Here is a 12,407-nt window from a genome sequence, read left to right as displayed (position 1 = left end):
ATGTGGAATATAGAGGAACACTCAATTCTCATTTCAAGAGATAACCACTTCAAGAACAGACAATAAATGAGAGATTTAAATTCATCTAAGTCTTTCTCTCTGCAAACAATTGTTTCTGTTTAGTAGAATCTAGTATTTGTTTCTCGCGAACGCATTGCCATTGTGTACAACAATGAGTTGTTTCGATAAATAGACATAATAATTTGAAATAATATAGACTAAAACAAATATTTTTCTTCAAAAAATACCTCTTAAATTATTTTATTAGTGAAAAATGCATTTTGGTTTTGCTTTGATCTATATTCTTCTGGCGTGGTGTTGTATGTTTTCTTTACAGATTAAAATGAAGTAGAAAAATATAATTAATTCCTAAAAGAATATTTACTTACGGAGCTCTTTTGTTTATTTTGCAACAAAATTGAGAGTTTTATAGGATTTGAAAATATATTTAATAGGGTAATTAATCTTTGTTTAAAAGATAAATTCAAATTATTTCAACAATAATTTTGACAATTCTGTTACTTACAATAATATGTTTGTGCTTTTTTCTTTCAGTTCATTTGAATAGAAAATTAAAATAACTTTTTTTATTTTCGATTCATGACAATTCCTTGATTTTTGGTATGCACTTCAAATGGATACTTAGTAAAATATTTTGTCATGAGTTTAAATGGGTACATAGTAAAATATTTTATCATGAGTTTTTCATAATTTTTTTGACTTATAAGTGAATATTTTAGGCAAGTCTATATATATAAATAAATCAATTCTATGGATTAACATACTTGCGTTAATTGCATCTTTCATAATAATTAAAATCTTATAAAGTTCTAATGTGATAATGTTTTTCCGAATTCATAAATAATCAACTTTTAATCTATGAAAGCTTTATTTTTTCTTGATGATATTTAGTTAATAAAGTCAATAGTAGCAAATATTATTGGGTGCATTAAACGCTCTCATTAATTCAGCCCTTCCGTTTGGAGGCATCTGCATCTAAAACTATTAAACGGAATGAAATTCAATTTCAAATGCAGATTATGGAAGATATGAAAAGATGAATCTCTCAAGAATAGTTAAAATGTTACTAGCAGTTGCCTGTACAATGTCTTAGACAAAGCCACGATCAGTGATATAAAATATTGGATGCGGGCCAGGGGAGCACGATAATAATTAATATTAGATAATTATTATTTTTTTTATTCTCATGCTATTCATCATTTATTTCTGATGAACATTTTTATCGGTGAATATTAATGAAATTTTGCTTAGTCTTTTTCTCGTGAGTTTATTGTAGCTCATTTTTAACCCAACAGTGCCAAAATCTCTCCTGTTGATGACTTTTGTTGCTAAAAAGTTTGCTGAAATCTTCTTCCCATGCCATAAATAGAGTGATTATGAAATGTATTTTCATTTCTTTCATTAGTTTCAGCTGTAAGTGCTTCTAAACTGGAAAGCCATATTATGATTATCCTATAAATTTTATAAGCTTAAGTTGCAAATTTTAATTCCTCGGCGAAAAAAGTCATGGAATTTGTTCGAAAAAAATTATATAAATAAAGACATAAGCGAAGAATGTAGATATTTTTTTTTCGTTCCATATCCGCAGTATTTATTTGGAATTAAATTTATAAAGATTGTCCAGGTTCAAGTTAAATATATAAAAAGTACTATCATATATATTACTCTATTAAAATGGAAATTATTTTAGATTCATAATCACAGATAACAGAAAAGGATGGGTTTTCCTGGGAACAAATATTTTGCAGTATCATGATTATCTATACCAGAATAAACACCAACAATAAAATTAATAATCAAATTTAAAATATTGAAATATACAAACAAAACAAAATCAGGGATTATGCATCGAATTTCAGATTTGATTTCACCTAAAACTTAATCTAAATTCTCTAGATATTTTGAAAACTTTATTTATTATAATCATAATCTTTATTTCAATTAGCAAATATAAAAGAGAACTCTAAAATACTGCACTAATTATCATTACATTAAATACTATTTCATCATTTATAGATTTTTTCCTTAAAAATATTAGATTTATGACTCAAAGATTCTTAAGGACATAACATTAATTTCCCCAAATATGAATAGAATTACAATGAATAATTCTATAATATGAATTATATATAATAATTTCTATGAGAGTTAGCTGAAAGAGAATTGGTGAGATTTGAATTTAAATCAAATTATATATTATGTGCAATGATTGCAAAATACGACAATATTCTGTACTAGGAATGACAGGGAAGCTTTGATATTCCAGATAGAAATATTTAGACACTATATATAGCAAGTATTACCATATTTTTCACAAATTATTGAATGAAAGGATATTATTCTGCGTAACTACATTTACATATTAATATTAAGTATGAAGATAATAGACATGAGCATTAAGTTATCATTATTCACATCATTTTAATTAAATTGTGAATTGAATCTGACTAACCCATTATTCGCTCTTATTTTATTCGCCGTAACCATGGCAATCGTTTGACGATATGACAATAAATGCATAATTTTCGATACATTAATATTGTAATAAAATGCATTCTCTATAAGTATAACTAATGATAATATGATGCTATTATATTGTTTGTTTGGTGGGATTATAAAGGACTTTCGCACTTTGAACTTTTACCAAGAAACCAAATTGTTATTCCAAAATGTTTACTGTTAACAAATCACCAAACTGTGTAATGCAGTTCAAGGAAAGTGACAAGAATTAGCAAATCTTATGGATTTTGTTTATCAATATGATAATATGAAACCTTAATCCTCGAGTAAGTTTTAACATTTATAAGAATCACATATCAAACGGTTCTATCTTACCGGATATTCAGATTTCCTTTTATCTCTTTTAATAGGGAACTTCTTAAATGATAAAAATTATAATGATGTTATTGATGCAAAATCTGGTATAGTTAATTTTTTATTGATAAAAATTAGATGAACATGGAATTATGATACTGCAAGAAATATGACAAAAAGTCGTTGATAAAGATTCACAATAACTGATTTAATAAAGTTATAAATTTTACCCTATCTAGGACTGTGGTAAGTATGCTTCTCACCAAATTTATCAATTTTTGTATGAAATTATGTAGGTTGGCATAAGTTTTGACAAATTTTTTTAGTAAGTCAGAAACTTAGATGCTTCAGTTCTTTATATCAGACAAAATGATTTGCCTTGATTTGTTACTTAATTATTAATTAACCAAATTAATTAATTAATCAAATTAAATTTATCTAATAAGCTAAATGAATCCCTTTTTTTATTCTAATTTCAAGCCTAAAAATATTTTAACATAATATGCCTAGAAAAAAAATGGCCCTTTAAAGTGTTAAGTAAATCCACAATCAATTAGTTGCCAACCTAATATGAAGACGCATGACTGATCGCTCTACTTTCCTGAAAATAGGCTGGAAATATATTTTTAATTTATTTTTAAAGGCCACTATTTCGATTTAGACAAAATAGTATAATTCTCACAGAATACAAAAAGTAAGTGTCTAATAAGTATATGATGTCGAAGATGTTTCGTAGCATTTGAAGAACAAAAGAATTTTATTTTTGGAAAAAAAATAAGCATATATATCTTTTCTAAATAATGATGCATAGAATAGAATTGAAGAATAGAGTTATTATCACACATACCTTTAAAATAATGTTGATTCCACTAACAGATTTTCTAATCAATAAACGTAAAAAAAAATCCGCATTTCTTTAAACTAGCGTATTTCCTTATTTGATTTTTGCATCAAAAAATTTCCTCTGTAACTAGCTCAAGGCATTATGATTTGAATAAAAACATGCAATTGTTTTGACGTGGCCATCGATCATGATTGCGTGCTATAAAATTATTATGCCAATTAAACTTATCTTTCCGAGTTTTTCTTACCATCTGGGGTTCTGGGGCGGCATCCGGGCGTTCTCCTCTTTGTGATTACGCAGACCACGCAAATCACTAAAATTAAAACAATGGCTGAACTCACGACAGGGACGGTTATCGTCAGATGCCGATAGAAAGGGCTTGTAACATCGCTTACTTCAGAGGGACGTGGCGGATATTCTAAAAATAGAATAAACGCATTTATAATGAATCGAAAAAATAAAAATAAACAAATTACTCCTGCAATATTTCAATTCAGAAATTTTCTGTAAGCTATAAATTATTTCTGTTTAACCAACTAAAAACCAAGCTTGTGAAATAGAACAAACTGATATAAAATTCAATAGCAAAGTATTGCTAGTTGATTTGTTGTTGAAAAGAATTGCAAAAATGTAGAAATTATTAAATTGTTGGTTCCATATGTATGTTTCATGAAAGGAAATTAATTTCACTGTGATTTTTATTTGTAAATTTGTAATTTTCCCATTTTTTTCAATAATTTCAAACGGTTCAGTAATTAATTCATCAATTTATTAATCATATTTTGAATTTGAAAGAAACAATAATTTTAGTAATTAATTTTAATTCAAAATAATTTTGCGTTTAGTATAAATAACATTTTTATAATGATTGTATTTATATATATCATATATAAAATAAAAATAGCGAATTAATAACAAGGTAATTAAATTATTTACATACATTTTTAATTTAAAACATCAAAAATATTTTAGTAAATAAATTTTTATTAAATTAAAAAAAATGTTTTTTAAAAATTCCTTTTTTATTAAAAGTGGCTTGAAAAATAATGCAAATATAATTCTTGTTTTAATTATACTTTTTTTCCTAAAATAGAGTAGTACAGTATTGAATTAAACTTTTACAAAAAAGTTTTTTTTACCTATTAACAAGAAAGAAATGATATTTAAATTAATGTATTTTAATGTAAGTTCTAAAATTGTAAAAGAATTCAATTATATGCTGTGCATCTTTACGAATATTTTCTCATAGCAAGAAATTGTGATATTTATATGTAATGGTAAGAAAAGAGCGGCATTGAACTTCGGCAATGGCGACAAGGCAGTAATTTCGCAACTTGGAGAGGAATTTTGATACTTTGGAGAAAAGGATGGAAATTCCCCAAACTATGAGATTTCAGGGACATCTCAAACAAGAGTAATGATATTATTTCTGTCTGGGAATTCTTTGTTCTGTGGCGAAGACTATAAACCTCCGACATAGTTAAAGTTAGTTGTTCAGCGAAATCTCTCTTCAAAGTATTGAGCTCCAGCGAATGTTCTCTGATCACTTTATGCTGTTGCGATTGCTTAATAACGATTTGCTGCTCACTGCATATTGTTGTTGAATTGATGAGTACATGTCAGCTGTGTTTTATTTATGGATTTTCTTTTAGAATAAAGTATTGTTTTGCATTATTGGAATTATTGGACTGCACTATGATTTTTTCCGTAATAATAATAATAATGATAATAATATATACATATGTAATAAAAGCAGGATACATTTTTCTTGGAGAAATCAGCATTGAAATTCAAGGATATTGAATGATTTCAATGATGAAGGATTCTTTAGGTTCATAATTATATCAGTTCACATGAAAAAATCAGTTTGATATCCTTATCATCCATATATAATAAAAATAGGAAATAATTTTTTTTCGGAGAAATCAGTATTGAATATCATTCATTTCTGAGGCATTCATTTGGTTCATAATTATATCAGTTTACATGAAAAATCTGTTTAGTATCTTTATTCAACATTTTCTATTTTCCTTTCCGTTTATTGGTTTCTTATTGCTATTAGTGGTCTCTAAAATTCCATCGAAGCCCAAGGGAATCTATTCAATCGTTCCTATTTCAACTTTTTCATTTCGACTGCGGCAGTTTTGGTCAAATGTTATTTTCAAATAATAACGGTATACTTTCTTCTAAAGTTTGGTGAAAAGAATACGATTAACTAAAAGTTATTTGGGACTGTAAGTATTGAAGTTTGCAGACTTCCAAAAGTGGTGTTTGATTTTGGAAGAAGGAAATTTAACTAAGTATTGAGGTTCATTTTATGGAAAAATTACGGAAGAAAGTGTCTGTGAAAAAGTAAGAAAGAAAATCTAAGTCATTTTTGAATTTATATATTTAATTCAAACTTTCCGATTACTAATGATATAATAGAAAAAGTATTTTTCTTTTGATGAAAATTTAAAAGAAAAAATGCTGCAATATTCATATTAAATAATTCAATAATGGTACACTTTGCATTTATGATGTGAAAATATGCTATTCAAATTAAGAAGTGAAGCTCAGAATTTACAATAAATGACATGTTATATAAATCCTTAATAATGAGTTGACATTATTTTTTTTAGAATAAGGCAATTTTTTAAGAGATAATTTTATTTAAATAATTAATAATTAATTAATTTTTTAATAATTTTTTTGATGTTTTTAGGTTTGAATTTGGAAGTTAATTCACTTGCGTATAGATCGAAGACGTTTAAATACTCTCATGTCTATAAATGAAGGACAATTAAGGTTCAAGAAAAAAAAATTGTCAGGACCAAAACAAATGTGACTTATTTGTAAAGCCTATTTTTTAAACAAAAGGTAAAGAGCAAAATAGATACTATATGTTTGATATCATTAATAAAAATTGCGATTTTTTGCTCCCTGGAACAAATTGCAAAAAAAAAAAAAAAAAACTATTTACAAAAACCAATATTACATGGTTTGTATGATGATTAATACATAGTATGTCTCCCAGACGATGCAATACAGTCCGTACAACGCTTAGGCATGCTGAGTATCAAATTATCGATCTGATCTTGGCTAATATTACACCACTCTTCAAGAAATGCTCTCGGAAGTTTCAAAAGATATGTAGGAGGGGGTTGACGAGCTGCAACTCGTCGGCCAAGCATGTCCCCTGCAATCTCTACTGGATTCAAGTACGGTGAGAATGCTGGTCAGTCCATACGGGTGATATCCTCCTATCAAAGGCATTCGTTTACGATGTTTGCATGGTGAGGACAGGCGTTGTCATCCGTAAACACGAATTCTGCACCCATGGCGCCTCGAAACAAACTTATAAGTTGTTCCAGAATGACGTCCCTATAGATTTGGACCATCATGGTTCCAATTTGAACATGCAGGTCCGTTCTGGTACCCAGAATAATTCCTCCCCAAACGAGCAATCCTGCACCACCGTAACGGTGTCGTTCAATGATGTTCTCTTGGTGGTAACGGGTACATGGCGCTCTCCATATGAAAGTTCGGCGAGAGTCAGACTGCAAGCTAAACCTGGACTCATCGGAAAACATCACACAAGCCCACTGTTGTGGTGCCCACAATGAATGCTCTCTACTCCATGCTAACTGCAGGCGATAGTGAGTTGCAGTAAGTGGAACACATCTGTAAGGCCTACGAGCATATAGACCAATCTGCCCTAAGCGTCTGCACATGGTCTGCCTTGAAACTGTCGCACCAGTGGTTGAAGAAGGCTGACGAGACAGGTATGATGTGCACCCTCTGTTTCTTTTGGCAGTAACTGCCAAATAACAGTCCTCATTCGGCATTGTAACTCGGGGGCTACCTGTGCTGTGATGTCTACTCACATTACCATCATCTTGGAATCGTTGCGAAAGCCTGGAGATGACGCTCTGAGCGATTCCAAGTTCCTCGGATGCTTACAGCTGGGTACACCCACAATCCAGACGGCGATAATTCTACCACGTAAAAAGTCATCCAAATGCGTCTATTTTGTCATAACTATGCGGTAATTGCACTGAAAGGCTTATAAAGCACTTGCGAACAATTTTACTTCTTTGCCTGTATTCCTTATACATCACTCTCTTACACTCACGTCATTGTGACGTACTTTCGGTATCATCTAGTGGCTTTCTGCGATTTGCATATGATTTTTGAAGATGTGTGTAGTCATTTTATGGGTGATATATGTATTTTAGAATTCGATTTCCTCGTGACTCTGAATTATACTTAATTTATGGATATGGGTGTAGAATGAAAAAAAAAAAAATGTTTTCTAATGTCAAAGAAAAAAAATTTCTACATGATAGTAATAAATTTATAATAATTGAATTTTAATTGCAAAAATGTTTAAGCAGTTTATATTTTTTCAGGAAATATTTTTGACATACATATTTTTATTCCACATAAATTATCTTCGTAAAGTAAAATAGTTGAAATATGAGAAAGAATGCTTTTTCTTAATTGCTTGTAAAAATGCATAAACTATATAAGAGAACGATATATTTGAATGTAACTTACCTCCAGAAAGTGTCAATGTAGCAAATATATACTCTGCATCAGTTGATCCTGCATCATTTCTTGCTGTCATAAGCAAAGAATACCACGTTCCTGGTACTAAATCTGTAATTGTAACAGTTTGCTGCTCAGGTATAACATTATTACTGACTAAAGTCCATTCTTGATGACCACTAATTTTGTATTGGATAACAAAGAATCTAACAGGGCATCCACCATTGTGCCAGCTGTTAAGGTTTACAGTAACTGTTGTTGAGTTGACCGAAAGAAGAAGTCTTTTGTCAGGAGCTAATGGTGCTAAAACAAGATAAAATACAACACTTTTTAGTTGAAAATGTTTTTTAATTTAGTTAAAGTAAGTAAGATTTCCGTATATTAAAATGCCGAAGAGTGCAAGTTATATCAGACGCTACACTTATTATTCGTTATTGAACCATTAGATGCCAACATTTTCTTGACAATTTTGGCCTGATAAGTTAAATATATATGTACAAAAAGTTATGTGGCAGTATAATTTCTTAAAATTATGTTTTATTTTGAAAGAAACAATGGTATTTTTTGAAAATAAGAATAGTTTTAAAATAAAATATTAATAAAAAAAACCCCAAGGAATTAGTAGCAGATCGTTATTATAACTTCTAAATGACATATTAAGGTGTGATATTTGAGTATAATAATAATAAAAAAAAACATTTATAGATTGCTTCAAATATGACAATTCTGTTCCGTTCAACATACAGATGGATTTCAAATTCCTTCGCTTGTTCTAAAGAAACGAATCACAGAATAGCATTTTCTCTTACATACAAAATTGACTGATATATATAAAATGAAATTAAGCTGTACCAAATATTTTTTGACGCTGAGTGCTGTACGTAAAATTCCAAAATCCAAAATTAGTATCATGGCAGCTAACAGTTATTATCTATAGCGATAGAGATTGAATTACTACAGAAAGATGAATGAACTATGACAAAGCTAGGAGTGTAAGTAGGAATCTGGGTGCATTATTAAATTTGGGATTTTTTGGAATTATCTGTTTTTCTAATCTACAATGAATGACAGCAAAATTTAGTGTTTTATGATCTTAAAGTGACATTATTCAGTGATCTGAACAGAGGTACTTTCTTAGAGGTACTAGATGATCACTTTATACACAAAGTTATTCGATTTAGTCCAATCCAGTGCAAAAGTTTTCATAAATACTGAATAAAAAATTGATGAAATTTTCTTGTCAAATTAATTAAATAATATATCTATACTTATAATAAAGCTCAATGTGTGTGTGTGTGTGTGTGTGTGTGTGTTGGCGCTCTACAGGCCAGACCATTCAACTTACATCTACCAAATTTGGTACATGTATACCTTAGAGGTCGGGAATGTGCACCTGGGGTCCCTTTTTTTGAAATTTTAATTATTAATTAAAAACTAACTTTCCCGCCAAAAAAATCTTCCATTTTCCCCACCGCCAACCCTTCCACCAAAATAATCTTCCATTTTCATCAACGCCAAATGATTTAGGCTTTAGTTCTTTTTTTCTCCCAACAGTAATGAGGCTAGGGTTAAGATTTTTCGGCGGATTATTTCAAACGATTCTGTTTATTTTCTTAATGTTTTATGCATTTAAAATTAAACATTGTTAATTAATCCATGTTTCAGATTCATTCTGAAGTACTTTTGAATTAAAATAACACAGAATAAAGGAAATTAAAAATGTATAATCTGCATAGCGTTACCCCAACTGGTGTAGAAAAATTCACGCATTTGCGTTACCGTAAAAGGCGAAGAAAATTCACGCATGCGCACTATGTTCTGATTGTTGGCATGGCAACCATATCAACGGACGATTTAAATTACTTTTAGGTTAGTTCTATGCTTTTGTAAGTAAATTGTATTTATGTTAGTTATATATTTTTTGTATATGCTTATAGTTTTAAGTACATCGTTTTTTAAGTAGTTTTTTTAACCTGTTTTCAATAATTTAAATTATTTTTAGGCTAATTGCATGCTTTTGTAATTAAATTGTATTTATGTTAGTTATATATTTTTTGATATATGTTTATAGTTTTAAGTACATCGTTTTTTAAGTAGTTTTTTTAAACCTGTTTTTGACCGATTATTTTAAACGATTCATTTTATTTTCTTAGTGTTTGATGCATTTAAAATGAAACATTGTTAATGAATCGATCCGTTCATGATGAATCTGAGAAAATTTTGTTGATAAATTCTTGAGATATTATATAAATTAAGAAAGATATTCTTTAGTGCCCATAAAGTTTAAACGCTCAGTGACTCTATTATCAGTAATCATATTATTAAAAAAATGCTTTGTTTCAGTAGAAAATATTATTATATTAGTTGCAGATTAATCCTTTACACTTTAATTTAAAGCATAAATTCTACGAGGGGTAACAGAAAATTAGAGAGATACATATCACGTTATGACTGAAGGCCTTTATAATATTATGAGTGAATTATATGACTATCAAAATTTGAAGTTTTAAAATATTTTGCTGAAGAATCTATTAAAGTTGGAATTGCATAAAATATTTAATTATTAAAATTTTAACGAACATTAAGATTGGCGAACCGGCTGGTCGCCAAAGGCGGCTAGTATATATATATAATTCATACTATTTTAGAATTTTAGACGCTGATCTATTCATTTTAGTATGAATTTCTTTTTTTATATATCAATTACCCTAAAATCCGTAAAAATAGATACACTTTAAATATGTAACCTAATTTCCGACATAACACAATGGAACATTCTGGATTTTCTTAATGTTAATAGTATGTCAAATAAAAAATTAAATATTTTACAGATTCTTTCGATAATTAAGTAAATATATCGTTTGATTTCCTGAAATGTATTTTGCTAATGATAATTCGCATTTAGAACTGAAATAGTAAATCGGATTGAAAAAAAATCGAAAATGAATCAGAAACATTAATAGTGAATTTTATTTGCAATTTTCGTCTTCTTCCAGAATTTTTAATTTTAAAGATCTCTTAAGGGATTTTACTTCATGTTTCTTCCAAATTCTTATTATTCTTATTAGAAATTATGCTTAAAATATTTTCTAAAATTCGATTAAATATAGGGGAAATATTTATATAATAAACCCTTTTATATCAGTGAAATGACATTTTTGTTCCAATATTAAAATCACGGAAAAATTATTTTTGCTCTATAATGTTTTTGGAAGTAATCGTGGATAAAAGCCAAATCTTTGTTAAATTTTCAATTAAAATAAAAAAAAATGGTTTCTGAGGTGCACGATCACGATGACTAAAATTTATAATGCCATGCTATATAGCACAATAGTGCTATATAGCATTCACTATATATTTTAGTGCTATATAGCTCTAAAATATATAGTGTCATGGGTTAGCCTGTAGAGAGCCAATACGTACATAATAAACATACATTCATTATTATTATAATTAAAAATAAACATATAATATTTAAAAACTCTGAATATATCATTTAACCGAATAGTTACTGGGGCTTAAAAAGAAAAAAAAAATGCATGGAAAAATAATTTATAAAAATATAAATGACAATGCAAGAATCATATCAACAATAAAAGTAATTCCTTTTAAAAAAGTTTACAAAAAAAGTTGATGTTTATTTTCGGTTATAAAATATTCAATTATTAATTTTAAAGATAAAAACTATACCCACATACTGACGCAATTTAGAATAAATATCGCTTATGATTCTCAGAACAAAAATAATTGTGTAATAATTATTATTCATATTATATTTATAAAAAGCGAAATACTCATATTCATTAAATTATAATATTTTATTGGTCTGGGTTGATGTCGTTTAACGTAATTATATTGCTTTGAAACAAAAAGCTAACGAAGAAATAGGTAGTTTTTTAATGTATAAATTTTCTATCAACACTTTACAAGAAGCAATAAATTGAAAGAAATAGCATCTCTGGGAATTATAAAAGCGAAAATTCTAGAATTACTTTGCCGGAAGTGTTTCTTAAGAAATAATACAATTCATTTCAATGAAATAAAGTTATACACTTCCTTATTTAAAACCGTCTAGTAATACTATTAAAATAATTTATTGCCATTTTCCGTAAGAATTCGCTAAAAAATAAAGAAGTTTCACGCGTTCGGAACTCGTATTTCTTTATCATTTCTAAAAACGAAATTGCTAGCAATTGCA

At 28.3% G+C, this 12,407-nt stretch overlaps 1 protein-coding gene across 1 annotated transcript in view; it reads right to left on the bottom strand.

Moving 5' to 3' along the window:
* The window catches only part of LOC129980683 (cell adhesion molecule Dscam2-like), a 550,882-nt gene that overhangs the window by 56,433 nt on the left and 482,042 nt on the right, over positions 1–12,407 (bottom strand). Inside the window, exons 21-22 of the mRNA XM_056091064.1 lie at positions 8,219–8,512; positions 3,927–4,097 (exon numbers count right to left, since the gene is read on the bottom strand). Of these exons, the coding sequence (XP_055947039.1) occupies positions 3,927–4,097; positions 8,219–8,512 (465 nt within the window). The remainder of the gene's footprint in view (positions 1–3,926; positions 4,098–8,218; positions 8,513–12,407) is intronic.

The sequence above is a fragment of the Argiope bruennichi genome, chromosome 8 (genome assembly GCF_947563725.1).
Source record: "Argiope bruennichi chromosome 8, qqArgBrue1.1, whole genome shotgun sequence".
Lineage (NCBI taxonomy): Eukaryota > Metazoa > Arthropoda > Arachnida > Araneae > Araneidae > Argiope > Argiope bruennichi.
Note: the sequence above shows the minus strand (reverse complement) of the source record. Positions and strands in the feature narration are given on the sequence as shown.